This window comes from Phycodurus eques, chromosome 20 (genome assembly GCF_024500275.1).
Source record: "Phycodurus eques isolate BA_2022a chromosome 20, UOR_Pequ_1.1, whole genome shotgun sequence".
Lineage (NCBI taxonomy): Eukaryota > Metazoa > Chordata > Actinopteri > Syngnathiformes > Syngnathidae > Phycodurus > Phycodurus eques.
The window spans coordinates 14,093,817-14,121,032 of NC_084544.1; the positions used below are offsets into that span (position 1 = coordinate 14,093,817).

The 27,216-nt window shown below is 41.0% G+C and overlaps 1 protein-coding gene across 4 annotated transcripts in view; it reads right to left on the bottom strand.

The window, feature by feature from the left end:
* The window catches only part of epb41a (erythrocyte membrane protein band 4.1a), a 52,386-nt gene extending 27,138 nt beyond the window's left edge, over nucleotides 1–25,248 (bottom strand). For all 4 annotated transcript variants that reach the window (XM_061664128.1, XM_061664129.1, XM_061664127.1 and 1 more), the window contains exons 1-14: nucleotides 25,116–25,248; nucleotides 11,439–11,752; nucleotides 9,770–10,087; nucleotides 8,918–9,022; nucleotides 8,676–8,718; nucleotides 8,502–8,577; nucleotides 6,790–7,008; nucleotides 5,401–5,488; nucleotides 3,087–3,239; nucleotides 2,899–2,996; nucleotides 2,629–2,804; nucleotides 2,087–2,334; nucleotides 1,773–1,847; nucleotides 884–931 (exon numbers count right to left, since the gene is read on the bottom strand). In XM_061664128.1, coding sequence (XP_061520112.1) covers nucleotides 884–931; nucleotides 1,773–1,847; nucleotides 2,087–2,334; nucleotides 2,629–2,804; nucleotides 2,899–2,996; nucleotides 3,087–3,239; nucleotides 5,401–5,488; nucleotides 6,790–7,008; nucleotides 8,502–8,577; nucleotides 8,676–8,718; nucleotides 8,918–9,022; nucleotides 9,770–10,087; nucleotides 11,439–11,744 — 1,953 coding nt within the window. In that variant the 5' untranslated portion in view covers nucleotides 11,745–11,752; nucleotides 25,116–25,248. The remainder of the gene's footprint in view (nucleotides 1–883; nucleotides 932–1,772; nucleotides 1,848–2,086; nucleotides 2,335–2,628; nucleotides 2,805–2,898; nucleotides 2,997–3,086; nucleotides 3,240–5,400; nucleotides 5,489–6,789; nucleotides 7,009–8,501; nucleotides 8,578–8,675; nucleotides 8,719–8,917; nucleotides 9,023–9,769; nucleotides 10,088–11,438; nucleotides 11,753–25,115) is intronic.
* Between the last annotated feature and the right edge of the window lie 1,968 nt (nucleotides 25,249–27,216).

Sequence of the window (27,216 nt, forward strand, 5' to 3'; positions counted from 1 at the left end):
CAATCAACCTACCCTGCATGTTTTTGGGATGTGGGAGGAAACCGGAGTACCCGGAGAAAACCCACCCAGGCACGGGGAGAACATGCAAACTCCACACAGACGGGGCCGGGATTTGAACCCCGGTCCCCAGAACTGTGAGGCAGATGCGCTAACCAGTTGCTCACCGTGATAACAAAATATGATGTGATTAAAAAAAAAAGCACCAGAAGGGCCACTTTGCAAGGCATAAAAATACCATTTCTCAAGCACCAGCGTTTGTTAGCATGAACCTTTTAATAGCCACTCAGCACCAAAAAAAAAAAAACATGTGGCAACTTCCGATAATGACCTAGGCTAAACTTAGCTTTTCCCTAACATACAAAGACGTTAGAAGGTACTTCCTATTCCCTATTGGCCATGGCTCTGACAGCATCTTGTGACATATTATAATGTGTAACAAAGAGAGACCAAAAATATGCTGTGGACAGGTTTCACAGAAGAAGAGGGGGAAAAAAAGCGCAAAAAGGTGAATTTGTGAACAGCGAGTTGTGAAAGGGTGCGGTTGACTGTATAGTAAATGTCATTTCAGATTTGTAACTACAAATTCCTAGCCCTAACTTTATGTTCTTTAGTATACACCTACAGTAATCCATCAAAATATTTGATGTGTGTGTATATATATATATATATAGGCAAAATCCACCCTTTGATTTAAAAACATAATAATAATAATCCAGCGAGTAAATACAGTCAGTAAAATATTTGCAAAATGAAGTCAGCTACAGGTCATGGGCATAACATAAAACAGAAAAGGCAGCCAAAACAATGTCTATGTGACAGCAAAGAAAATAAAAGTGGTAGTGATGCTAGCATGAACAAAGCGAGTTAGCAGATGCATGCTAACCTTCCTCACTCGCATCATCTCCGTCTTTGTTTTGTCCTGAGGAGAGTGCTGCTCTCCCATCAGAGAGAGAGAAAAAAAAAACCCCAAAAAAACAGTTATGCTTGTGTTATGGTTCTGCCTCTGAGATCATTTGTAAAACTGAGAGCATACATGTGCAAGTACTTCCAGTGATCTAACATGTAAGCTAACAAATGGAACATTCGCATGAAGTAAAATAATAATGGAATGTATAATTAATCCAGCGTAAGCACGAGCAGTCCCTGATAAAGGCCGAAATTTAGGAACGTTATACAGTATATACTGCATACTATGAAAATAATAACAGGAAGTCATTTTTCTTTTTTAAATTGAAAATTATTTCACATAGAGTGGTGAAAATGACGTTGTTATATTAAAGACAAATCGTCAATCATGCACTAAAATTGCAGCATATCAGACACTTATCAACACTATTTTCAACACAAAGGATCCTGATATGGTTTACGTTTATAGTAGCAAAGATTTCTCATTATTAAATCAACATAATATGCAGTATAGTGTATAATATCGCCATATGGAAGGGCGGTTTTCACGCTTACGACTCAGCGGCCATAACATTAGGTAACCGAAGCACAGTTCTACTTAAGTGGCAAACGTGTACAACCACCATAAGAAATGAGATTGAAGTAGATTAAAGCAACGAATACCCTCCCTGACTTTGCTTCGGCGCAATTCTTGGTCGTGCAGGTGTACCTAATGAAGAGGCCAGCGAGTCTATCCTGCCACAATGTTCTTTTCATTTCCATTTTCAAAATCTCATCCCTCTTCTTAACGAAAACTGTTTGAACATAATCTCTCTTTTTTTTTTGTTGTTTTTTTTTTGGTCCGATCATGCATTGCGTAAACAAACCTGGTTCTTTTTCTCTCGTTCCCCATTGGCGGTGGTCACAGAGGGGGAACGTCTCCGTTCTCTCCTGGCCAATGTCTGGTAGTGCAGACACAGCTCAAACATATCACGATCGACTCCAACCACAACTCGCAAACTCCAACTTGTCATAAATACATTTCTTTTCACCCTTTGAATAAAAAGCTAATAAATTCCTCCAAACACGACGTACACTGATGGTTAATGGGAGCGTGCTTGGACACCCAAAAAAAAAAAAAAAAAAAAAAATCAATAAAAGAAGCCTTATTCCTCTTTAACAGTGCAGTAATGCGCAATACCTTCATTTCTGGAGTGGACTCTGGTCTGGGGCTCTGGCTTTTGGTGGAATCAGTTTTCCGACTACGGCCCTTTATCTCTGCTTTCCTGTCTGCAGAGCGGTGGAACTTAGGTGTGGGGCTGTTGCTCCGGTTGACGAAATGAAGGGTGCGCAAGAGCGGCGATGGCGTGTTCTCCCCGGGAGACAGCGGCGACATGATGGGCGCGCTGACTGGGCGGCTTGATTTGTTGTCTGGGGTGGACGCCATGGCTTGAGTAAGCACAGAGGGGAAACAGTAAAGCGATGTCAAAATTGCAGAAGTGTTTCGGCTACAGGTGTCAACTTGTGAACTTAATAACAAGGTATGTGTGGAAACGTGATTTTTAGTCTTATCCCTAAGGGGTGAAGGCACAATGACATGAATTCTTTGTATGAAAACAATTCAATGCCATTAATATAAATAAAGGGAAACATCCATCTGTTTTCTATACTGTTTTGAGTGGGTGAACCTTTTACACCATCAGTGACTCGGAGGACAATCGATAAACACCAAGAATACTCTACCTGCATCCATGCTGCGGGAGTTCCTCTTGCTGGAAGTGCGCTGGAAAAGAGGAGCTGGCCTGTCAATGAGAGAGCTGGCCTGTTTGGTCTGAGCCTGAGTTCGACCGCTGTACCGAAATTTGGAGCCCAGAGCCAGAAACTTCCTGGGAGTTGTGACCATCTCAGTGGATGTAAGCCTGCACGCACAGGCAAGTTTAATCATCTCATCATTTGAACTTGGAACTTTGAACAGCTGCTTGTGAGGAGGAGGATTTAAGGATTTCCTCTTACCTGAAAAAGGTGTGATGTTCGACACACACTTTCCACAGTTTCTTGGCTGCTTTGTAGTTGGGTAGTTTGAAGCCTATAGCGCTCTCATACTGCTCTACCTGATAGAGGAGATGACAAGACAGCTGACCACAACCTGAAGACATTCAAACCAATTTGCACAAGTCGGTGAATGTTTTCGGACTTTGTACCTCTGACGGGCGTATTTTGATGAAGAAGTTGCTGCGCTTGTATGAGACCTTCAGGACTTTGGGCCAGGGAAAACGGTTGATCCTCAGTTTGTCTTTATAAACCATCAGACCGTTGGAGCAAACTCCCAGCATGATGTCCACTCCATCGAGATCCTGAAACAAAAAAAGCCACAATGATGATGTATTTTCAATTTGTTTGGGTTATGTTTTATAATTTCATACATTTGTACATCTAATAACGCACATAATTGAGTAATATTACCTTTCAAAAAAACCTTTGTTCTTGCGAATGTATATACACTTGTATGTATTACATGTTTTTACATATATACATCATGAATGATTATCTTCTTAAGTATACAAATTTGCAAAATGTACTTGGATTATACAGCTCTGCAGTTAGAGGCTATATTTAACGATTGTCTTGTACTGTTTACTTGAAACCACAAGGGGGCAGCACACTCTTCTAAAAGGTACCATGTCTGTATTAAATCCCTGGTCTGATGCCGATTGACCTGATTTCTGTTATAAAATCTGGCAAGTCACATGTCCTCCTGTTGTTGGGCCCACACAGGCAGATTTAGGAGATGGGATGTGCTGCCTTATGTGTTTCGTCTCCTATGCATGCCATTTTTTTTTTATCTATATCTGTAATTTTGTCACATAATCATCATTTATTTGCTTTGCTATGACAAGTACAACCCCAATTCCAATGAAGTTGGGATGTTGTGTTTAACATAAATAAAAACAGAATACAATGACTTGCAAATCACGTTCAACCTATATTTAATTGAATACACTACAAAGACAAGATATTATGTGTTCAAACTGATAAACTTTATTGTTTTGAGCAAATAATCATTAACTTAGAATTTTATGTCTGCAACACGTTCCAAAAAAGATGGGACAGGGTCATGTTTACCACTGTGTTACATCACCTTTTCTTTTAACAACATTCAATAAACGTTTGGGAACTGAGGACACTAATTCTTTCCCATTCTTGATTGATGTACAGCTTCAGCTGTTCAACAGTCCGGGGTCTCCGTCATCGTATTTTACGCTTCATAATGCGCCACACATTTTCAATGGGAGACAGGTCTAGACTGCAGGCAGGTCAGTCTAGTACCTGCACTCTTTTACTACGAAGCCACGCTGTTGTAACACATGCAGAATGTGGTTTGGCTTTGTCTTGCTGAAATAAGCAGGGGCATCCATGAAAAAGACATTGCTTGGATGGCGGCATATGTTTCTCCAAAACCTGTATGTACCTTTCAGCAATAATGGTGCCTTCACAGATGTGTAAGTTATCCATGCCATTGGCAATAACACCGCCCATACCAACACAGATGCTGGCTTTTGAACTTTGCGTCCATAACAGTCCGGATGGGCTGTTATGGTCAGTCCTTTTCCTCTTTGGCCCGGAGGACACGACGTCCACAATTTCCAAAAACAATTTTAAATGTGGACTCATCAGACCACAGAACACTTCTCCACTTTGCATCGGTCCATCTTAGATGAGCTCGGGCCCAGCGGAGCCGGCGGCGTTTCTGGGTGTTGTTGATAAATGGCTTTTGCCTTGCATAGTAGAGTTTCAAGGTGCTCTTACGGATGTAGCGCAGAACTATATTTACTGACATTGGTTATTCTGAAGTGTTCCTGAGCCCATGCGGTGATATCCTTTACACACTGATGTCGGTTTTTGATGCAGTGCCGCCTGAGGGATCGAAGGTCACGGGCATTCAATGTTGGTCTTCGGTCTTGCCGCTTACATGCAGTGATTTCTCAGGATTCTCTGAACCTTTAGATTATATTATGGACCGTAGATGACGAAATCCCTAAATTCCTTGCAATTGTACGTTGAGGAACATTGTCCTGAAATTGTTTGACTATTTTCTCACGCACTTGTTCACAAAGAGGTGAACCTCGCCCCATCTTTGCTTGTGAATGACTGAGCAAATCAGGAAAGCTCCTTTTCTACCCAATCATGGCACCCACCTGTTCCCAATCAGCCTGTTCACCTGTGGAATGTTCCAAACAGGTGTTGGATGAGCATTCCTCAACTTTCTCAGTCTTTTTTGCCACCTGTCCCAGCTTTTTTGGAACGTGTTGTAGCCATGAAATTCTAAGTTCATGATTATTTGCTAAAAACAATCAAGTTTATCAGTTATTTAACATGAAATATCTTGTCTTTGTAGTGTATTCAGTTAAATACAGGTTGAACATGATTTACAAATCATTGTATTCTGTTTTTATTTATGTTTAATACAACGTCCCAACTTCATTGGAATTGGGCTTGTACATCCGCTGTGTTCACCTTCGCCTGGTGGAGGTCGACTCCGTACATGGACAGCTTTTTTGCGTTCTCCAGGAACATCATGTCAGCCTGAGCTGGACTCATTGACCTGCAAAACCAAAGCGAAGTCAACTATCCGGGTTGCAGGATTAGAACTCCACAAGCACAATGAACAATAAATAAATCCAGTACAGAAGACAGTGGTGTTTCCCCAAGACCTATTGTCAATCTAGTGTGACTCAAAAACTGCACATACCACGAAACTGAATATTATGCAGTGGTACCTTGACTTACGAGTGACCCAACTTATGATTTTTTTTCGTTATCAGCCTCTGGTTGATTTGCGTTACCAGCCAAAATTTGAATTACAAGGGAGCTTCAGATACGCTGCTGCTTGTTGCTCGTCGAAAAGTCGCTGATGCACTTTCGGCCGTTCATTGAACGTGACAAACAGTCAAACATGCAAATACAATATGATCGCACTTGCAAGGAGCATGGAGCAGTCGCAAACACTAAACCAACTACCTGTACATTGTTAATGGCCAACCGGTGCTAGGAGTCAGAGCTCCTGATGTCACTTACTAGGCCACGCCCCTTAAAGGTACACACTAAAATATTATAGTGTGTATGTGTGCGTATGTATGTGAGACTTTTTGGGTTACTTGCACTTTGAGCCACTATATGCAGAACATCATGTGACCAAACCCAGAAAACAGGTTCGTGGACTTCCTCTGTATGCTGTGCTAATGAGCACGACTAAGCATTGATGACATGATAGTTGGAAGCCGAACTTGCTCAAATGTTTTCTTGATGGCTGGTGTCTTCAGGCAAAAGTTAAATACTGTACATGGACATCCTTTAATTGATACATATATGATATGATATATGATGCAGTATATGTTAACACGAAATAGCTGCGATAGGCTCCAGCACGCCCGCGACCCGAGTGAGGACAAGCGGAACGGAAGATGAATAAAAGAATGAAAGAAGCCTATACATTGGATATTGTCGTCCTTGGCGGCTCTGTGGTGACATCTCGTGTTAATCAAAAGACATTGCAGACCTTTAAAGTTCCGACAGTTGCTCTGTCCCAGTCCCACTCCGGTATTTACCCGTGCCACGAGGAAGCGCTTTCAGCTGTTTAGCCGACTGCGGAAGTAGGTTGCAAATTATACCGGATTAATGTGGATCGGACCACATTTTATGACCAATTAATGCAGAAATGTAAGAAATCCCAAAGGGTTCACACACATTCCCCCCCCCCCCCCCGTGTAAAAAGTCAAGGTAGCACTTTATTCTATGTTAACATGGACCATTTCAAGGGCTTGTATATGAATATGTCATATAAATGCATTGTCTTTAATTGATCTGAGCACTTCCACCACTGGCTGATGGAGCCAGTGTTCTGACCTGTAAGTGTGGTGCAGCTCCATCATCTTTTCCTCAAGCTCCTTGGTCTGCCCGTTAGCCATCTTCATCTCCTTCGCATATTCACTGCCATGCACCTCAGGGTCATACTCGCCCAATTCTGATTGCAGAGCGTAGGAGCCAAGCAAGGCCAGGGTGACAAAAGAGCACGGCAGACGTCCTTGCAGTATGTCCTTACGCAGTTGGAGACACAGGTAGTACCTTGAAAATGACAAATTCAGATGACAATAAATAATGCAAACCTTGAACTCCTAAAAGTGGATCGGCGAGAAAACAGGGGGGAGAAAAAAACGAATAATATGACTTCGTAGAGCATTGTTTGGTCACTTTATAAACAGTTTTTTATCAAGTGAAACCCTTTACTTCCAAAAGTCTTTTAACTAATGGTGTATATGTTTCAACCATGCCAGAAAAAAAAAAAAAAAAAACAATAACTAAATGCATATATACATATATAAATGAGGCGTGTCAATAAAATAGCAGGAAAAGTGTCACAAAAGAAAAAGAAGTTCTGGAGCAACCTCCCAACACACGCAACCTGGCTCTGTGCGACTTTCCTCTTTCCAAACCCTCTTATGTCCAAATTTGGTCAAGTTCATATTTCTTCACAAATGTCTATACCACTGGTCAGCCCCCATTGTGTGTACAATTTATTGACCAATCTCAATTATTGAAAATGGCTTGCTCTCTTTGACGATCCAATTTAAATGGTTCAACAAATGAGATGCTTTTTTGGGGGGATTTCCTGAAAAGTGATGCTTTTGGACACACGAGGATTCCGCTCGACGCTAGCAATATGGAATTGTACTATCCCACAATGATGTCTGATTGTTGTACTCAAAGGTAAGGTTGAGTGTAACCCAGCAGTGATAAGTCACTGTACACCGGAAGATATAATGACGCACAGTTGAACGCCCCTGTGGTTGTACAATTCGACCAGGATTTTCTGAAAACATATTTAATGTCACTCAAAACTTCAGATGAGATATCAGCATATTGTGTGAGGAAGCTGCTGCAGCAAGCATTAACTGCACATCATTTGCTTTTTCTGACACTTATGCAACATGAGCAGAAATGAAGTTACAGACTCGTTAATGCAAATCTAGTGAACAAACGTTCAGTATCACGTAATAATGTGATGTCACGTTTTAATGTGATAAATTCTACTTTTTAATGTGGTCATTTTGACTTCGTTATTCGGCTAAACAAAACTTTTTTTTTTTTTTTTTTTTTTACATAATTAGAGAAGAGCGTGGCAGCTACACACGAATGATTGCGGACTTAAGTCGCCAGCGGTTTTCACCAGCTCATTCTGTATTTAAAGAGGATTCATGCTAACATCGGATGATGCCACACCGGTCAAGACCAGCGACAATTACGATGACGTAAGTTTCCCTTCTGCACAGAGAGATGTCTGCATGGGAGACTATTGCGCTGCATTTAAAGGAAATGAGAGGAGCTGCGTTGATTGGAGAGGACTGAAGTGCGACTGTGAACAGCTAACACCAGCGCAGCTATCCCTCCTTTCTGAAGATTTTTTTTTCAGAAATCAAAGGTGGACCAAGGTCACTGTTAGTGTTAGGATGGAGGTTGTACTGTAGCTATCCCTCAAGACTAAAAAAGGCTGTCCACAATAAGCTTTTAAGTCAGTCAAATCATAATCTGAGGCTGACAAAATCGGACTTGCGCTATACCTTGTGATGTCTTCAGAAAATTGGGCTGGATCCGGTGGGTAGAATTTCACATTGAACGTGAAATCATAGTTGGCACCTGTAAAAGTGATGATAAATTGTATTTGAATAGCCTTCGACATCCATGGGGAACATTATGATGAAGGGAGGTACATTTGTAGCCCATATTGACCTCACCTTGCACCTGCCTGCGGATTTCCTTGGCTAGGTCCATCCAAGTCTGAAAAAAAAAAAATAAGGCATGTCAGCATCAACCTTATAGTGTATGAGGATCCCAAACTCCTCAGCGCCACAGGTTAATCTGCTTCAAATTGACATTTCCATATTCAAAGGTGCTTTTTTGATCCTATCCAGATGGAATGCGAAGGTCGCTGTGGCTGGAGCGACTCCAAATGACTGACAATTCGCCACCGACTCACCTTCACGTTGGGTGTCTCCCAGATGACCAGCCCATAATAGTCTCTCTCTAGCAGATTGAGGTGGTCGCATACTTTTGTGAACAGTTCTTGGCCTTTGGCATGTTTCTGACACAAACACAAAAAGAACGAGACAAGTTGATAACGTAACAGACGGTGATTTACAGAGGACACTGATTACATTCTTGCGTCGAACATGGGTGAGCGGATGGTGAGAACAGCACAGAGAGGACTCGGGGGAATAGTGGACTTGCCCAAAGGACCGCTAACAGCTTTTAGAGTTAGACTGAAGCAGGCAAACGAGAGATGTTTGTTTCCTTCCAAAAAGTATCTCTTATCTGTGATAGTGGCACTTCTAGAGAAAATAAGATATCAAGTATCTGAATGGTTTTTGCTCGTACCTCACGAGACCTCAGTTCAGTGAGCATCAAAGGAGTGAACATGCGCGTTTTGTTTCTTTCTTTAGCTTTTTGTGACATTACAAAAAAGGGTAAGTGAGACTTTTTAGTTAGTTTACCAAAGCAACACAAAGCATTCACCTCACAAAATTAATGTAATAATAACTGTTTCATTTGGCTCAGGAAATATATTATATTCCACAGACTGAACACTCATTGGTTTAGAAACATTGGACTTCTTCTGCACGTTTTAAAGTGAAATTATGAACATGTGATGCACAAAAGACGTGGAAGCGCCGCTCATTTCTGCATGCCGACAACACGTCTATGTTCTCTGCATTTTAAATTGCAGATTATAAGGATTACTTACAAGTTATAAGAGCATATAAAAACATCCACGTTGCATTCACATTCATGTTATTGCACAAAAAAATAAACAAATGTTATTGCTTCTTACATCCAGCTCACACTCATACAGAGTGTCATCCAGCAGAGTGACTTTAATCTGCATGGGTTTGGGGCGACGTGGAGCTTTGGGAGTTTTAGACTCCTCTTCTGTGACTTTCTTTTCTTTCTCTCCATTACTGCTAACTTCAGAGCCTCCCTCCTTTCCCTCATCCTTCCCCTTCTCCTTCTCCTCCTCTTCCTTGTTATCCTCCTTATTCTCCAGTGTAGCCACCTCTGCTTTCTCCTTGTTGACCTCTTTGTCTTTTCCACCCTCCTCCTCCTCCTCCTCCTCTCCCTCCTCAGCTTCTTTCTTCTCTACCCGGGCAGCCTGAGGAAGACAATTTGATCAAACGTACAATCGTTAAATACTCATTGTGAGGACGTTTTGCTTTGACTATAGTATAGAAAGCTTAACGGACAGCATATAGTGATGTACATTAAAGCCCTATCTCGCTAGCAGTACCGTTTGGTTTTGTTTAGTATCACACCTATTTTGGATTTTTTTTTTTTCCTTGTCAAAAGTTGCAAAAGGAAGAAAAGTAATCACGGCACTTTTTGACACATTTAAGTGGAACGAACAATCACTTCTCTGTGTGGTCGTGTTACTGCAGCATTACGGTAACTAAACAGTCGTGCCAGGCCCAATTAAGTCCACTGATAGGTTGACAAAAATCCGTCATCAATCAATCAAAACAAAATCACCAGTATAACAACTGAAAGAAAAAGACAAAAGTTTTTTTTTTTTGAACATGTCATGAAGAAATCAAAATAAAATTGTAGTTTTTGAAAATGAAAATTACTGTATTTCCTCGTTGTATTTGCAAATGTACAGATCCGACACTCGAACATGCAAAACACTTATTGGCAAGAGGAATAGGAAGCCCAAAAAAGTATAGGCACAAGCCTACAAAACGATGCGTCAAAGTTGTATGGACTGATAAGGAAATGTGATGAAAAGGCTATAGCTTTGGATCTGCTCACGATGCCCAAGATCAGCGGTGAAACTCAGTGGAGGTAATGTTATGACTTGGCTTCTTTTGGAACTGGTTGACTAATCTTTGTTCATGGATCGCATGACGGTAGCAGCAAAAGGAACTAAGAAGTCTATAGAAACATCTGCTATGAAATGACAAGCAATGGAAGGTTTTAGAGTGTCCAAATCATTCTCCTACCTTAAACCCTATGGCGCATACATTTTTCCTGCTAAAGACATGAGTGACGGTAGTAACCTCCCCCCAAAAAAAGCAAAGCCTGGAAAAGCATCACAAGAAAAGAATGTAAAATTCTAGTGAAGTCAATGGCTAACAGGCTTGATGCAGTTATTGCACGTAAACGGTCTTATTCACTGACATTTATCTGGTCCAATACTTTTGCTGACATAAAAAAAATAAAAAATCTTCTAAGTTAGATATCCGATCAAGATGTGAAAAGAAAAAAAAAAAAAAAAAAAGTAGCAATAAAAGTGGAACTGTGGATGTCTCGTCTCATATTTAAATGTCTTCCTGAGGGGGGGGGAAAGGAGGTGTCAATTGGAAGTACACACACATATTTATTCAAGGGGATGATGATTAATTGGGCCAAAGCATCTCTTAGAACAGAAACCACTATTCGAGGAAAAACATTTTCTTATGGAATTACAACAGGTAAAGATGTAAAATGATGTGCCCATGTGTCCTGACCTGGGCCTCAGCGCTGCTGACTGAGTGCTGGTCGTGGGCCACCTCTCCCTCAATCTTCAACTCAGGTTCCGGGTCAGCAATGGGAGCTTTTGCTTCTTCTTCTTCCTCCTTCTCCCCTCCCTCGCTCTCACACTGCGAGCGTCTCTTCAGGAAGGAGGAGAAAAGGCGGGAGAGGCCACGCCCGGCTGAGTTGCGGTTGCGAGGCCGGAGGAGTTCCTTGTCTGGGGAGGACGGTTTTGCGTCCTGGCCAGCCTCCTCCTGCTGCCTCGGCTTCTTCTGGTGACTCTCTGCTTCGTCTGTTGTCATGGTGACACCTGTGATAGGATTGAGGTTTAAAAAGAGAGAGAAATAAAGAGATAATAATGACAAAGAAAACCTTGTTCAGTGTTAGTATACTAGTATTACAGTTTAAGTCTAGCAATGCATGGTTGTAGACAATCCCAATGTATTGTTGAATTGCTTATGATACTATATGACGTACAGGGAGTTTAACAGAAATATCAGGTTCCAAATAATAAGGGCAGCTCTATTCAAGCTGTCTTTTGAAAGTGTGGAGGGACAACTATAAGCAAAAACTATGGGTTCTATACAAATGCAGTCTTCACAGTCTAACCATAGCATTAAGAAGAACATTAAAATTATATCGGCCGCAGCAGCGGCGGCAGCTGCGACAGATTGAACCTCTCAGCCTTTTTGTCGCGGGCCACGTTGTAGTTACGATTTCCCTCACAAACGACTGTACGACTGTGAGACCATGTAAAGGGTTAATCGCCTCATATTATTGCATATACACAACAAATAGATGAATAACCAATTCCGTTGTCAGAAGTCAAGGTTGTTCAGTTTTGTAAAAACAAAAAAGGGGGATTGGTAACAAAAAAATGCTTACAATATTTGAACATTATTTGTTACACATGACACTTCAAAATCTTGGTACATATTTTAGCAAGAATCACAGGAGTTGATGCACATGATTTGCTTCACGGGCCACATAAAATGATGTGGCGGGCCGGATCTGTCCCTCGGGCCTTGAGGTTGACACCTGTGCTCTAAGCCATATTATTATGACAAATGATCACGCACCACAGCGACAGCTAATAACATGCGGTGAAAAGGCAATTCACTTTTAAAATGAAAATTGCAAGCGGACAATTAAGTGAGAGGTTATATTCATGTTTCTTTGTTGCTATCGTTGGCTAAAATAATGTTCTATTGATTGATTGAAAAGGTTCTCGTCACACTTTGTCAATGCAGCAGTTGCGTCGCACTGTATTGAAGTGCCCGTTAAAAAAAACACAAGATAAAAACGGTATAGAAGTACTAATATCCAGGAACCAAAGTCCCTGGAGAAAAGCCACATACGCACGAGGAGAATATGCAAACTCCAAACAAAGATGCTCCAAGAGACAGTTTAACCTGAATTTCCTGGCTGTAAGGCAAACAGCGAACAAATGTGACACCGTGCTGTTGAAAGTATCAATATTATGTTTTTATCTTTTGCTGCACAGCCTTCATAAACACTCACTTTCAAAACAGCATAGAAAATGTCCTAAATACAGTGGTGCCTTGAGATACGAATGCCTTGAGGCCTTGACCTATGAGTTTTTCCAGATACAAGCTGTCAGTAAAGCAATGTTTGGGGTCTTGGGATATGAGCAGAATTTGAGATACGAGTGCGCTTCAGACCCAAACCCCTCAAACAGACTTTCGCAACATCAAGCCACCAGCCATTCACATCGGCTTCCTTGCAGTGGAAGGGCAATGTCAGACGGTGGCAGTAATGTGTCATTTAGCTAGTTTGCCAACTGTCAATAGAAACCATAGAAGAAAAAGAACCAAGAAGAACAAAACTGCAGTCATGTTTTGTGCTCGCATTTTCTGTGTTTTGCTAAATTTCAGCGCAATTATATCCATCCATCCGTTTTCTGTGCCGCTCATCCTCACTTGTGTCGCGGGCGTGCCGGAGCCTATCCCAGCTATCTTCGGGCGAGAGGTGGGGGTACACCCTGAACTGGTCGCCAGCCAATCGCAGGGCACATGTAAACAAAAACCCATTCACACTCACATTCACACCTACGGGCAAATTTAGAGTCAATTCTAATGGGCCTCAATTATCCGCATTTTTAAGTGCTGACAAGTGACAAATTATTGATGTAACTTGATAGACATTTTAAAGGACACAACCACATGCAACTGTTACTTTCTGACCTTTTCACTGTTTACAAGGAATGTAACATAGATGCCTTCAATGTCATGTCATTTTCTGCGCAAGTTCATTTTTTGTTTTTGTTTTACTTTGCTTTCTGCAACCAGGTCGCTATTGCAAATGACAATCTGTTCTCGATTGCTGTACCTGGATAGTAAAAGGTTAAATGAATGAATACAATATGGAGAGTGGCAATTGTCAAGGTAAAGCTGCGTATTTCTAAACTTTTTTTATTTAAGGCAATAGCAAAAGTCACGTTGATTTGCAGTAAATATTCAATGAGTTAAGTTGGGTTTTGGTGTGAAATTCATGCAATATTGGTTTTGTTCTTTGCACACATTCCTTTTGCGTGCAACCGATCCATGGTTGATTTTATGCACGAATATAACTATTTTGGATTTGAAAAAAAAAATAATCCAGATATGAATGCTTCAATGAAGGCAGTAAGGGCTTCAGTACCTCCAACAAGGTTAAGAACCACTGCTCTAGCATGTACACAATCATGAAGCCATGTTACATAAACAACTATATCCAGTAGTTCCATTTTTCAACACAAACAAACCACATTGACATGAGGCTTAATAATCGTATTAGCTAGCATTTAGCCTGAATAACATGCTGGCGCAGTCAACGGGACATCATCCATGGGCAAAAAGATACGCGCGCTGGCACTTTACACAAACGGTATTAAGTAATGAAATTCAACTTTTGAAATTTTAGGGAAGGGAGTAACAGGCGAATTGTGATGGCAATGTAGTCTACATGGTCTACAAAAGTAGCTGCAACGGGAGGGAACCAGAAGCATACTTTCCGTTTCAGGTTTGACTGTGCATGAGGTGAATTCAAGGACCACGAAGAAAAAAAAAAAAAGGTCATCTTAAAGGCAGACAAAACATTCTCAATGATTCAAACCTAACAACAACACCAAGATTCCAATAAATGGTGCAAAGGAAACAATTTAACTGAGCATAAAAACAGCTAATTGCAAGATTTTCATAATGGAGGATAAGCCCCCCCAAAATGTTCTCAAATTTCAAAATGCGAATATGCGTGAGTTTACTGTATTTGTAATTTATACGCTCTTTGGCTCTACAGGTCACAAAGCTCTTTTCTATTCTATGCCTTGTACTATGTAGAAATACATATACAGTACAATCAAATCAGTTAATAAATACAGTAAATGAATTACTGCAGTGAATGATTACATATTAGTTAGCTGATGGGGGAGGCACGGACCTCCAAAGACCCCTGTGATTGTGACAAATGTGATAAAGGAGAAGGTCGGCGCCATGATCATTCGTTCTGCTCCCCATCGGTAGCAGTAGACTTGGCTTGGGGCCAGCGTCACCATATGACAGTTGTGTTCTCAAATTTACATTTCACCACCTACACCCAGCCACGGCTTTGGAGCAGATTTTTGCTGCAGCAACAACAATCTGTTCAGAAAGGAAAACGGAATTTAAAAAAAAAAAAAAAAGCAGAGACTAGAATAGCACCAAGTTCGAAGTGTTAAAAGTGGGGAAAAGAATGAGCAATCAGCAACATGTACTCTGACAAGAATGACTTTACAGAGCTAGGGTGGGCAAACATGAAGCCTATTTGGGCCCGGACACACCTTTGCACGCCACTGCACCCTGGACTGGTCGACAGCAGATCGATGGCCACATATGGACAGACATAGACACACCTAAGGACAATTTTGACTCTCAATTAACCGAACAAGCATGTTTTGGAAATGTGGGACAAAATTGGAGTACCCAGAGAAAACCCACACAAACACGAGGAGAACATGCAAACTCCACACAGGAAGGCCAGAGCCCTGGATTTAAACCCCCGACCTCAGAACTGTGAGGCAGATGTGCTAAACACTCGCCAATGCTGCCTGTTTTTTGAATCTCATGATATGTAATTAGTTGACCAGGTTTTGAATTAAATGCTTATGTAGAAAAGTTAATTTTTTTTATTTGCATTTGTTACTTAGTCAACTGAGTCAACTAAATTGTTATTTCATCAAATCAATGACAAATAAATGAAGAAATAAACTTTGAATTGACCCATTTTTAGAAACAAAGCATATCACTGGACAGGTCATAATGCATGTGTATGTATGTTCTTTCGAGGTTGTGTCGTATCACACAGTTTCTTTGATATATTGTAGATTTCAATGGCAATAATAATAGCAAGAGAGGAACATTATATCATTAGTTTCAGCTGTTTGCATTTTATACAGAGGGCCGCATTACTTCTGTCTTAAATGTGTTGACAACGAAAAGGTTCTGATGTGGCATAGCCAGTTTGCAAAGCACTGCAAAAAAATAGGAAGCAATATCGAGACAGGCAGCAGCTGTCAGACCGCCAGGCTCAACAGAATAACAGCATCACGGTGGCGAGGTCAAAGGTCGAGGATTCAGAGAGTTGCAGAAAGATTCAAGAGGGCGTTCGCATCTGACGTCAAAGGTCATTTTTGGAGCACAGAAAGGTTGTGATTTAATTTCTATTCCCAAAACAGGACGCAAACTGCTTTATTTCCATGGCAACAGAGCAAATTCAATTTGTTAATGAAGACAGCGATGTACAGACTGTTGCTATAAAAACATAGTAAGAGATAGGCCATTATTATTTGACAACGCTCCATATTCCATTACTGTCATATAAAATCTTCTTGAGGTACAGTAACTCCCTAATGACACAAAAGAAGGTTATATAAAAAGACTGTTATTTGGTATCTTCACACATTAGATAGCAATTTCATTAACTTGGGGTCAGATTAATTATTTACATTTTTTGTGTCAAATTCAGGTCACTGAATTTGTGGTTCAATCTGACTTGTGTAGTCAGCGATAGTTCAGTTCCCTCTGAAGCTTGGTACACAGTACACATACTTATTTTTAATACGTGAGAGACCTCACACATGACAACGAAAAAAATTGTTGCGTCTCACATTTGCCAAGACACAGCTTGACGATCCCCAAGATTTTTAGAGAAATATTGTGTGGGCTAATGCGAAAAAAGTTTTTAAATCAGGCGTAAAAATAAAAGCATTTGATAAAAAAAAAATAAGAATAAATAAACCATAATTCCAACAGTCAAATATGGTGTTGGCAATATCAAATATGGTTTTGGCAGCGGTTTGACTATCTGGGGCTGTATTGCTACTTCAGGACCTGGACAACTTGCTCTGATTAATAGAATAATTAATACTGCTGTCTACCAGAAAATACTGCAGGCGACCGTCTTGCCATATTTGTATTTTTATTTTTAATTTTTTTACATTCCTGGTAGCAATATGGCAATAATATCAATAACAGAGACAACTTTGGTCTTTATACTGTAATTGTGATATGAAATGTTCATTGTGTTTCATCTCTAAACATTATAGACACACGACAATTTACACTCACTTTCAAACCTATTGGCAATGGCGAGTCTTCAATTGACGTAACATGCACGATTTGGACAAAGCCGACGTAACAGGAGAAAACACACACAATTACAGTATGAGGGGAACATGTAAACACCACACAGAAAGGCCCAAGCTGGAATTTAAACTCAGAACCAACGGGTGCGCTAACCAAATACGCCACGATGGGTTAGGGTTAGGTTTACAAAATCATTTCGGTTATGTATTATTGTCTAATCATTTTAGCGTGTGGCACTGTTTGTATTGATAAGACAAGACAAGGTAAGAATTAAGGGGTCGGGTCCCTGCCTACCACACAGGGGCGTCGCCAAGCCTATTTAGGGGGACACACTTAAAAACTTCTCAAGCACCACACAAATTATTTGGTACTATATGGCGAAGATTTATTTTCTTAGCCCCCCTAAAACTGATGTTCAACCCCCCTGAAAATTACAATTACGTTTTAGAAAATTAAACATTCACTGTATGAGCAAGTCAACCGGTAATACAATGCCCCTTTTTTACATTTGGACATTTTTCATCCGCAAACCCCCCACCCCGTCGACGACTGGGTTTTAGGCTCACAAAACTTCGATACCGGCGATTTCTGGTATTTCTGAATCATCTTAAACGATTAGTATTTGTGGGTTAATAAAGGTTAAAAGTCCCAATCTATGGAGCTGTAGAAGCTGCTGGCCACCTGCACTGTTGATTTATTGCTGCCAGCGCCACACAAGTGCTGACGGGGCAGAGACAATGAGAGTGCGGGCTCCAAAGCACCAGGTGTACACAGAGAGGGAGGGGGACTAAACACTGTGTTCCATCAAAACAAACTGTTCTCATGGCTGTGAGTGTTCAGTCAGCATGTGCTGGAACTCAGCAGCATATGGCTGCTGAAACTGACTGGGTGCACTTTTGTAGTCCGGGTCAGCGCTACAGATTTTTGCCTGCGGAATCACCAAATCCATTTTTTCAACGTGATTAGCTGTGCGCAATTTGAGTGATAACAGAATTACACCACCATCTACTGGTCTGGCATGCAAATTACAACAGCATTAAATAGACTGAAGTGAATAGACTTAATATTTTGTTGCAAATCCTTTGCTTTTTACAACTATATCAAGACTGTGACCCACTGCCATAAACAAACGATTGCGGTCTTGTTCCGTAAAGTGTTTCCAGGCCTTCACCACAGCTTCTTGCAGTTGTTTGTTTCTTTTGGGTGTTACTGCCTTCATTCACCTATTTAGCAGGTAAAATGCACGCCTATATTAAATTTGGATAGAGACTTGGCCAATCTAAAACCTTCCACTTCTTCCTGTGTTCAACTCCTTTTTTTTGTTTTAGCTGCGTATTTTGGTCATGATGCATGATGAATGATTTCCCAATCAGTTTGGTTGCTTCTTTCTTAAATTGGCAGAGAACATGTTTCTGTAAACGTCCTTAATTTGCTGCTGTCATCGTTTATTACATCATCATTGAGTATTAGTAAATAACGGATATTCCCGGAAGAAGCCATGAACGCCTAAGCCATGACAATACTTACAGTTGCTTGTGAATATTTTAATTCTTCCGGGTCGTTTCATTCTCGGGGCACTGAATCGATCGCAACTGGACTGTTCTGTTTGTCTTAGAAGATGTTTCGTTTCTCATCCGAGTAGGGTCCATCAGTTCATGCAACAAGGCTTAGTTAGGAACAAACGAGCCAGTGTGTCTGTGGAAGACTCAACTATTTATGCTCCAACTTAGAGGCACGCCCCACACCACATATCGAATCATTCTTTCGGAATGCAATAAAAGGAGGAGAGCCGTCAAGCCCGCGGGCCGAGAGGCCATTGTCCGTCCACCGGAGTTGTTGGGCGGAAACTCCCTCATTGATATTCCATTCAGTTAAAAAGTGGTCGTGGAGTTACCTAACAGTCAAGGAGGCTGTGCTGTTTGTTGGGGTCAGAATTATTGAGTTACTTTGGAATGGACAAAAGGACGGCATTGTACGTAGGATAGGTGATGTCATAAGCCCCTTTCTCTGTTAAGTGATGGTTTTTCCACATGTGTTTAAATGGCCTCTCTCACCCCTCTTCCAAACCATCTGTCTTCCCTGTCCTGAATATACACATTTTTGTGCTTTTTCTCTTGGACGTGCAGGAAGACAGCTGAGTCTTGACCTGAGGAGTTATACTTGTGCACTGTATACAGAGTATCTTAAAGTGTTCTCCAGAATTTTAGACAAAAGTTAAAACATCAGTGACCTCTAGAGTGCATTCAAGAATTGGCCACTGACATAAGTAATGCAAATAACTTACATGTTGTTTGTCTGAGACTCAGCAAAATAGTGCCACACCGACGACGTGTTTTTTCACTGACAAGATTGAAAAAAACTTTATTGGCCGTCAGATAGTTACAGTACTACTCCACAAGACACGTGACAAGGCTAATAATCAACTAGCTTTTGGATTCATACGCGACGCGGAATAAATGTCTTTTGCAGAGCCGATCGATGACGTCACTGATCGGATCAGCGATTTATGACACGAAAGCCGATCGGCCGATCATCAGAAAATGCTAATGATCGGCCGATACCGATCAAGCCGATCAGATCGGTGTAAAGTCTATCCTCGTTTTTTGCATTCCAAAAGAATGATTCCATACATGGTGTGGAGCATCCCTCTAAATTGGAGCATAAATAGTCTTCTACACAAACACTGGCTAGTGCATCCTCAGCCTTGTTGCATGAAGTGAAGAAGAATTTTTTAGGCGCTCCTCTTTACTTTTTGGCAAATCCCAGATTGGTCTTCCAATTCTTCGTCTTAAAAATGGGGGGATTAAAAAAAAAAGGTGCTTCTAAAATGTGTATGTCTAAAATGTGCAGATGTAAATTTGTGGAAATAAAAGCGCTCTTATCTCATTCATCTACTGATCCATCCATCCAACCATTCGCACTCACATTCAATTTAGAGTCTTCAATTAACCTACCATGCATGTTTTCGGGATGTGGGAGGAAACCGGAGTGCCCGGAGAAAACCCACGCCGGCACGGGGAGAACATGCACACTCCACACAGGCGGGGCCGGGGATTGAACCCCGGTCCTCAGAACTGTGAGGCAGACTCTCTAACCAGTCATTCACCGTGCCGCCCAAATGTTTACAGTCTACGACAAAAACAAAATTCACCGTTCCAATACTTTTGGAGGGGAGTGTAATGTGTGCACAGTGGAAAGGGTTTGATGACTTTATTTGTTAAGATGCTTGTTGCAAGCCTTTCCTCTAATGTGGAGATCAAACAACTTCACTATAATATATTTGGATTAAAAAAATAAAAAAAATGATCTCTGGTACAATTCAGTTATTAGATAGGGAATCAAATCGTGTCCAATATACTGCTCAGAACTAATTGGTAATAAAATCGGAAATGAAAAGAGAAGCTCCAGATGTCTGGCAACTGAGCCGATTTGAAATCAAAGGGCAGTGATTCACCCAGCTCCTTTAAGAACATATGGCACAAGACATAAAGTTACGATATATGTTCTAAGGATGTTTTTTTTTTATATATATATATATACCAAAGTTTTAAAATCCAAATAAAGCAAAATTCATTCATTGACGTTGCTTTAAATTTGAACTTCACAATTAATCGAAATGTCAAACAATTATTAGAAAGGCATTTGTGAACATGAAGTAAACATACGTATAGCAGGGGTGTTGCTGCCTGCATGTTAGCTTGAGTCAGAGTGCTGAAAGTAAGCTTAAAAACAGAAAGCGGCTTTAAAATTAATCGGGCCCTGTGTGGGATTAAAGGACGCTGATGTGGCGTACAGCCGTCCTCCCCATCACCCCAACCACCCACACAAACACACACGCACGCACGCACACACACACACACACGCGCGCACACACACACACACACACACACACACACATGCTCGGTTGGCACGAGCTGTGGAGAAGATACAGAAACTAGCCTGACCCAGATGAAATCAGAGGCAGCAAGCGCTGGATGAAAGAGATGACAAAGCACAGTATTCAAATAATTCAGAAAAACACTCAAAGTAACAATAGTAAAAAAAAAAATTTCAATAAAAAAGTAGAAGGGAAGTGAATACTGCATCCAACTATTGTGCTATAGATAGATGCTGTTCTATCATAGTCAAAGCAGACAATTACAGTGAGCCAGACAGCAGCTCATAAAAAGCAACAGACTCTTAACATCAACCCATTTTAGATCTTCTGAAGGAAGAAGCATGAGCAGCAACCGCCGCAAGAGCTAAAAGACCCTAAAAAAATAAACATTTTGGGCCCTTTTTTCGTGACCTGGCGTAAATCCAGCGCTACGCGTGGCGTAACTCTGCGAGGAGGCAGGTTAATTTCGCGGGGCGGCGGACCCCCAGCGCATTGAAAAGAGGGACGTTTGCACTGGTACCACACCACAGCCGACTTGTAGCGTGTCTAATCGAAGGCGTTCCTTTCATTTCCTTTAAAGGCAGCAAAATAGTCACGCGGCGATCTGTGCTTGACTGGGGCATTGAACGTTAGCAGGTCCTGTGGCCGAAATAATAACGATTATTTGGAGCGATACTGTAATCACAATCATGTTAGGGGGAAACGATGCAAAATAAAACTTTACAATAAATGGATTATCATTTTAGAATAAAGGGTAAATAATACAAAACTAAATAAACCCGAGAACGGGCTAATTGAATTGAAAATTCACCAAAACCCGCGTCACACGAGCTAGCTAGCAAAAGTTAGACATGGTCTCAGTAGGTGTAGGTTTAGACCAGTGGTGTCAAACATGCGGCCCGCGGGTCACAATCGGCCTGCAGGATGAACTTTAAAGTGAAAAGATACACAAGATTTTGGACTATGGCTAATTTTGAGAATTATTATGCTCATGCAGAAAATGGAGTGGTAATAATTTCGACATCTTCATAAATTGATTTAAGCTTAAAGTGCAATACTGCAGTTTCCAGTTTCAAATTTCCTGTGACTTAATGTTTTGTGCCCTAAAATACAATCACAGTGATCAGTTATTAGCCACACGTGTGTAGAAGACAAACTGAACCAAACTTTTCTCCCCAAAAAAATGCTTTTTTTTTGTGCGTAAAATGATAACAAAAGAAGTCATTAATTGTAAAGCTTTTCCTAATGTACTTGTTTTGCATTAAAACAAAGAGCAAAACCTAATAATTGCTATATATACATATATCAATTATGCTTTGAATTTCGTGGTCCGGTCCATTTGACATCAAATTAGGCGATATGCTGCCCCTGAACTACAATGAGTTTGACACCCCTGGTTTAGACTGACATTCTACCACAGAGTTGTCAATGTGCCGGGCGCATGTCAAAGGTCACACCCTCGTTGCGCCGCTACGCCCAGGTTGCGTTGGCAAAACACGTGCAGCGAGCCTTGCACTTGTACGAAAATCAAGTTACGCCAGTTTTGCAGCTCTGCCACAGATGCACCGATTACGAAAATGGAGCCCTTTGACTTAATTGTTCGTTCTTAAAAAATGAATCCCTCCCACAAGTCAAATGTCTCTGACGGAGTAACAATTTTGAATTTGGCCAGAATCTCTTGTAGCAGTATGCCGCCAATGTCCTATAAAAAAAAAATAAAAAATAAATAAACTTTAGAGTTCCAACCTCCATCATAGACGAAATGTATGATGTAGTCAGACTCCAGTCGTGCGTAGACATTGGTTATGAATTGTCTTTTGTTATTTTCAATTGTTTTTCATGTTAATATTAAGAGTGGTTGAGCTGACATGCTGACCTTTATTGTATGACAGTTAGAAATGCATCTTAAATTGTTATGATTTTCATTTTGAAATTGTTTTGAAGTGTGCAAAAAGGTCGGCCAGCATCCTTGAACGGATATTGTTTGACCTTTGACATGCCACAGTACAGTATATGAAATATACTAAAATACCCATAGGTCATGGAGCAAGAGTCAGATGATGGATGGGTGGATGTTGTACAAGCAGATGCAGATTTTCCACAATATCACCATGGAGGAAATGAAAGATAATGTATGTTCCAATTCATTGCCTTGATGGTAACGTTTTCAGTATTCCAAAAAGTACTCGTGACAAAACAAATATGCTTACATGCCATGGACACGAATACAAATGAGCAGCCTTTTCTGTTCATCATTATCTGCAAAACACTTGACAGTTTTGAATCAGTGAAGACTACAAAGGTACGGAAGAGTTCAAGATGTCTTCAAACAACTGTCTTCACACTTTGTTTTGTTCACCTCACTCACTTCAAATGAACCACTTCGCCTCTGTGTGTGATATGAAATGTGAGGAAGGATAAATTTAGAGACTCATGCTAATTTTAACTTAAAACAACTGCTTCATGATCATTTGGATGGCACACCGGCTTGTTGTACGGAAAATAATTTCCTCGTCTACTTTATAGGTCTGCAATATACGTTCACATGCTTGGCCTAGTTTGTAAGTGGTCCTCTAAAGAGGTTTCAATGTATTTATGCAAATATAGTGGACGACTGGTTAGAGCGTCAGCCTCACAGTTCCGAGGATCGGGGTTCAAATCCCGGCCCCGCCTGTGTGGAGTTTGCATGTTCTCCCCGTGCCTGCGTGGGTTTTCTGCGGGTACTCCGGTTTCCTTCCACATCCCCAAAACATGCATGGTAGGTTGATTGAAGACTCTAAATTGCCCGGAGATGTGAATGCTTGTCTGTTGATATGTGCCCTGCGATTGGCTGGCGACCAGTTCAAGGTGTACCCCATCTCTTGCCCGATACATAGCTGGGATAGGCTCCAGCACGCCCGCGACCCCAGTGAGGAGAAGCGGCTCAGAAAATGGATGGAAGTAGGGCTGTGAATTTCAAAATAAGAGTAAGTAAATAAAAAAGAAAGCATCACGTGTTCAAATAAAGTGCTTAACTTCAGAATAATTCTTTGAAAAAAAACCTAACAAAATACAGATAATACTTAATGTTCTGATCATATGGATAGAAGCAAAAACATGCATTGTAAAAATGCATTATACATAGGTAGAAGGGTTTTCCAGAATTTTGAGGTCAACTTTGGGTGTATTATACATGGGTGCGCATGATACACAACAATTGGCAAATAAAGATGATTCTGATTCTGATTCTGATTCTGAAGAGACACTTACTGAATGATTAGTGGCTCCCTCTTCTACACGCCTCATCAGCCCCTAAAGTGTCAATCATAACTGTCTCACAGCACTTTTCCACACGTTCCCCTGTTGACAGTCCACACCCAAGTGACATTTCCACATTTGCCTCAGGACATGTATGCATTCCATGCACAACGCCACCCGCCACCAGGGGGCAGTTGTGACGCTTTCCCTTTTTCTGTCACATAATTCATTTCTGATCGGTCTCCATTGACAACCATGACAATGTCTGTGAATGTGTCATTGTACAGTCGGTTTACTGGCACCAACACAATCCACTCATGCACCGATGACACATCCTTGACCGTCCCCGGGTAACAATGGCAACACTCATTCCACAAAATATGAATTTATGATCGTATTGGAGTTTACAACCCGAACTCCAGTCGACTGAGAGGTGTAGCCTATTTAACGGCATACAGAGCTGAGAAAGTGGTGTGATTTCTTTTTTTTGTTTGTTTGTTTATTTTGAGTTCACTGTATGTTAATGGATCAGCAACATTTAAATTAAATACATTTGTAACGTCTTCAGATATATATATATATATATATATATATATATATATAAAACTCACAATTAAATGTTAAGACCAACCACCATTGAATCACATCTGTTCATGTGCGCACTAGTAACAGCATCGACGAAAAGAGACGCGCTCCTCTCCAGATGAGGGGGGGGGGGGGGGTGTATTACCACATCATTTTGCCGATATATACTTGGTTTATTTTTAATAAAACAGCTCGTTTTACGGCGGGACCAATAAAGAGGGCGGTGGGTGCACCTGTCTGCAAATGGCGCTGAATGTGTGTGTGTGTGTGTGGGGGGGGGGGGGGATGACAAAGATGTCAACAAATTCTCTGTGTTTAAGCAGGCGCGCACAGAAATGTTGAAAATCACTCACCCGCTCAGCGCTGATCATCCAGCGGGAAATAACAACGTGTTAAAGTTACAAGTGATAGATCCCGTCTAATAGTGGAATTAGCCAAGTAGTGATTCATAAGCGTTTATCAAGAGGCTTCCAATGTGTTGCGATACCAGCGTGGATTTCTAGCGCTTCACCCTCAGTTTTGTCTCACAGGCATTAGAGGCGCCGACAGCTCGTCAACGCGCTTCTGTATTATGATAGGCAATAGTACTCCTGGTCAAATACTGTATTAGTTTACTCAAGTGCTCTATAATAATGGTTTGAATCCATATCGATACCTATTCATATTTCGAGCCGTTAGTATACATTGCTCACTGGCAAAAAAAAAAAAAAAAAAGAACATTCGGGAAACACATAAACTTAAAGACGACATAACTGTTGGAGTAGAAATGATGTATCCAATGGAAAGAAAAAAAAAACAAAAAACATTTATGAGTGAGAAACATTTATTCGGGACTGAATGGTCCCAAAAGGTCATAATTTTGTCTTCATCGTCATTTCTGGTGCATAATTAGCCATGACTAACTAGGAGACGCAATATTAAAATTCACTCTTCTGTATCATGATTTTAGTCATCCGAATTCGGGAGTGACCGTATGGGTATAATTCAGAATTAATCATCTTGTATCTTTTAGTAATTGTACATAAACCGATTACAAGAAGCACAACGTGAATGCCAAGAAGCATTTTCTTTCATTTTCTTTGCTGAATATTTCGCACCCAAGTTCATCTCCACTGTCTGTGCCGCCATCAACCTGTTGTACGAGGTGTGTTTTAATCCTGTCAGACAACACTCGGGGAGGCAACAAAGTGCCTCACTGTTGTAGAGGAGCGTGCGTGTGTGTGTGCGCGCGCGCGTGGCTGCGGTGCAATGAAGCAAGTGTATTTCTGGATCCGGCCAATGGGAGCAGCATCGGGAGAAGCCTGCACCAATCACCATCCTTTGTGTTGCTGTTCTCCTGGCATCAGTAGCCAAGGATACTGATGATCCCCGAGTCATATAAAAATCAATACATCCATTTTCATTCAGTTGATTGGAACTGTACGCAGGCTGAAATCGTTGCAATGAATTCAAAAGGAAGCGACTGGTTGCTAATTTGATTCCAGGGACTGAATTTATTATTTAACAGGTTGTGCGAGGCGGAGAGGATCATAGTTGTCTGTGTTTGGAATGCGTTGGTTATATAATGTCATGTGCTAGCACTGGCATGTCAAATATGATTGTAAAATATGCTCATATCTCCCTGTACTGCACTTATGAGCTGTGAATAATGAAGTCATATTTACACATGGAGTTCTCGAGAGAACGTTCTTTCAACGCAAAGATAGACAGTCATATATTTAGCCTCGTAAATATTTCCTATGAGAGGTGCTGCAACATGACGAAAGGCTGCCATTAAACATGAATCTTCTCAAATTGTTTCATGCGTCACTAAAATGTGGTCATATTCTTGCAGTCCCATATTGGCATGACAAATCGATATTATTTATCACTAAGAATGATGTCGAAATCGTGAGAAGGCCCCATTGAATATGGTCATGGTGTGTAGTTGCTACTTCTTGAAGCAGCGGAGACTGAATGATTTCACCACTTGCCCGCAACCAGCCACGTTTTTTTGCTGCCTAAAAGCGAAACAGAGAGTCAAGAGAAACGAAACGTATCATTTTTAACTCTACAGTGCCATGAATTTTATTTTATTTTATTTTTTTTTTTCTGTGCTGGACCACCTCAAGAGCATCACAGGACCCCTGCTGGACCCCCTGCAGTTTGCCTATGGAGCAAACCGGCATGCTGGATGACGCAGTCAACATGGGACTGCACTACTATGCGAGGATTGCGTTTGTGGACTTCAGCTCTGCGTCCTACACCAGTGAACTTTGTGCAGGAATTCACATCACGAAACAGGAGCTGACCTCATTCACTTATAGTTGTCATCAGTGGATAATAATAACAATCGTAATGATAACAAGAACTCCTCCACCCATATTGAACTTTAGGAATTACTACTGGAAATGTGAGTCGACAGGACTTCGCAGAATAAAGCCATTTGTTCTGCAGTCCAGGAATCATATGGAA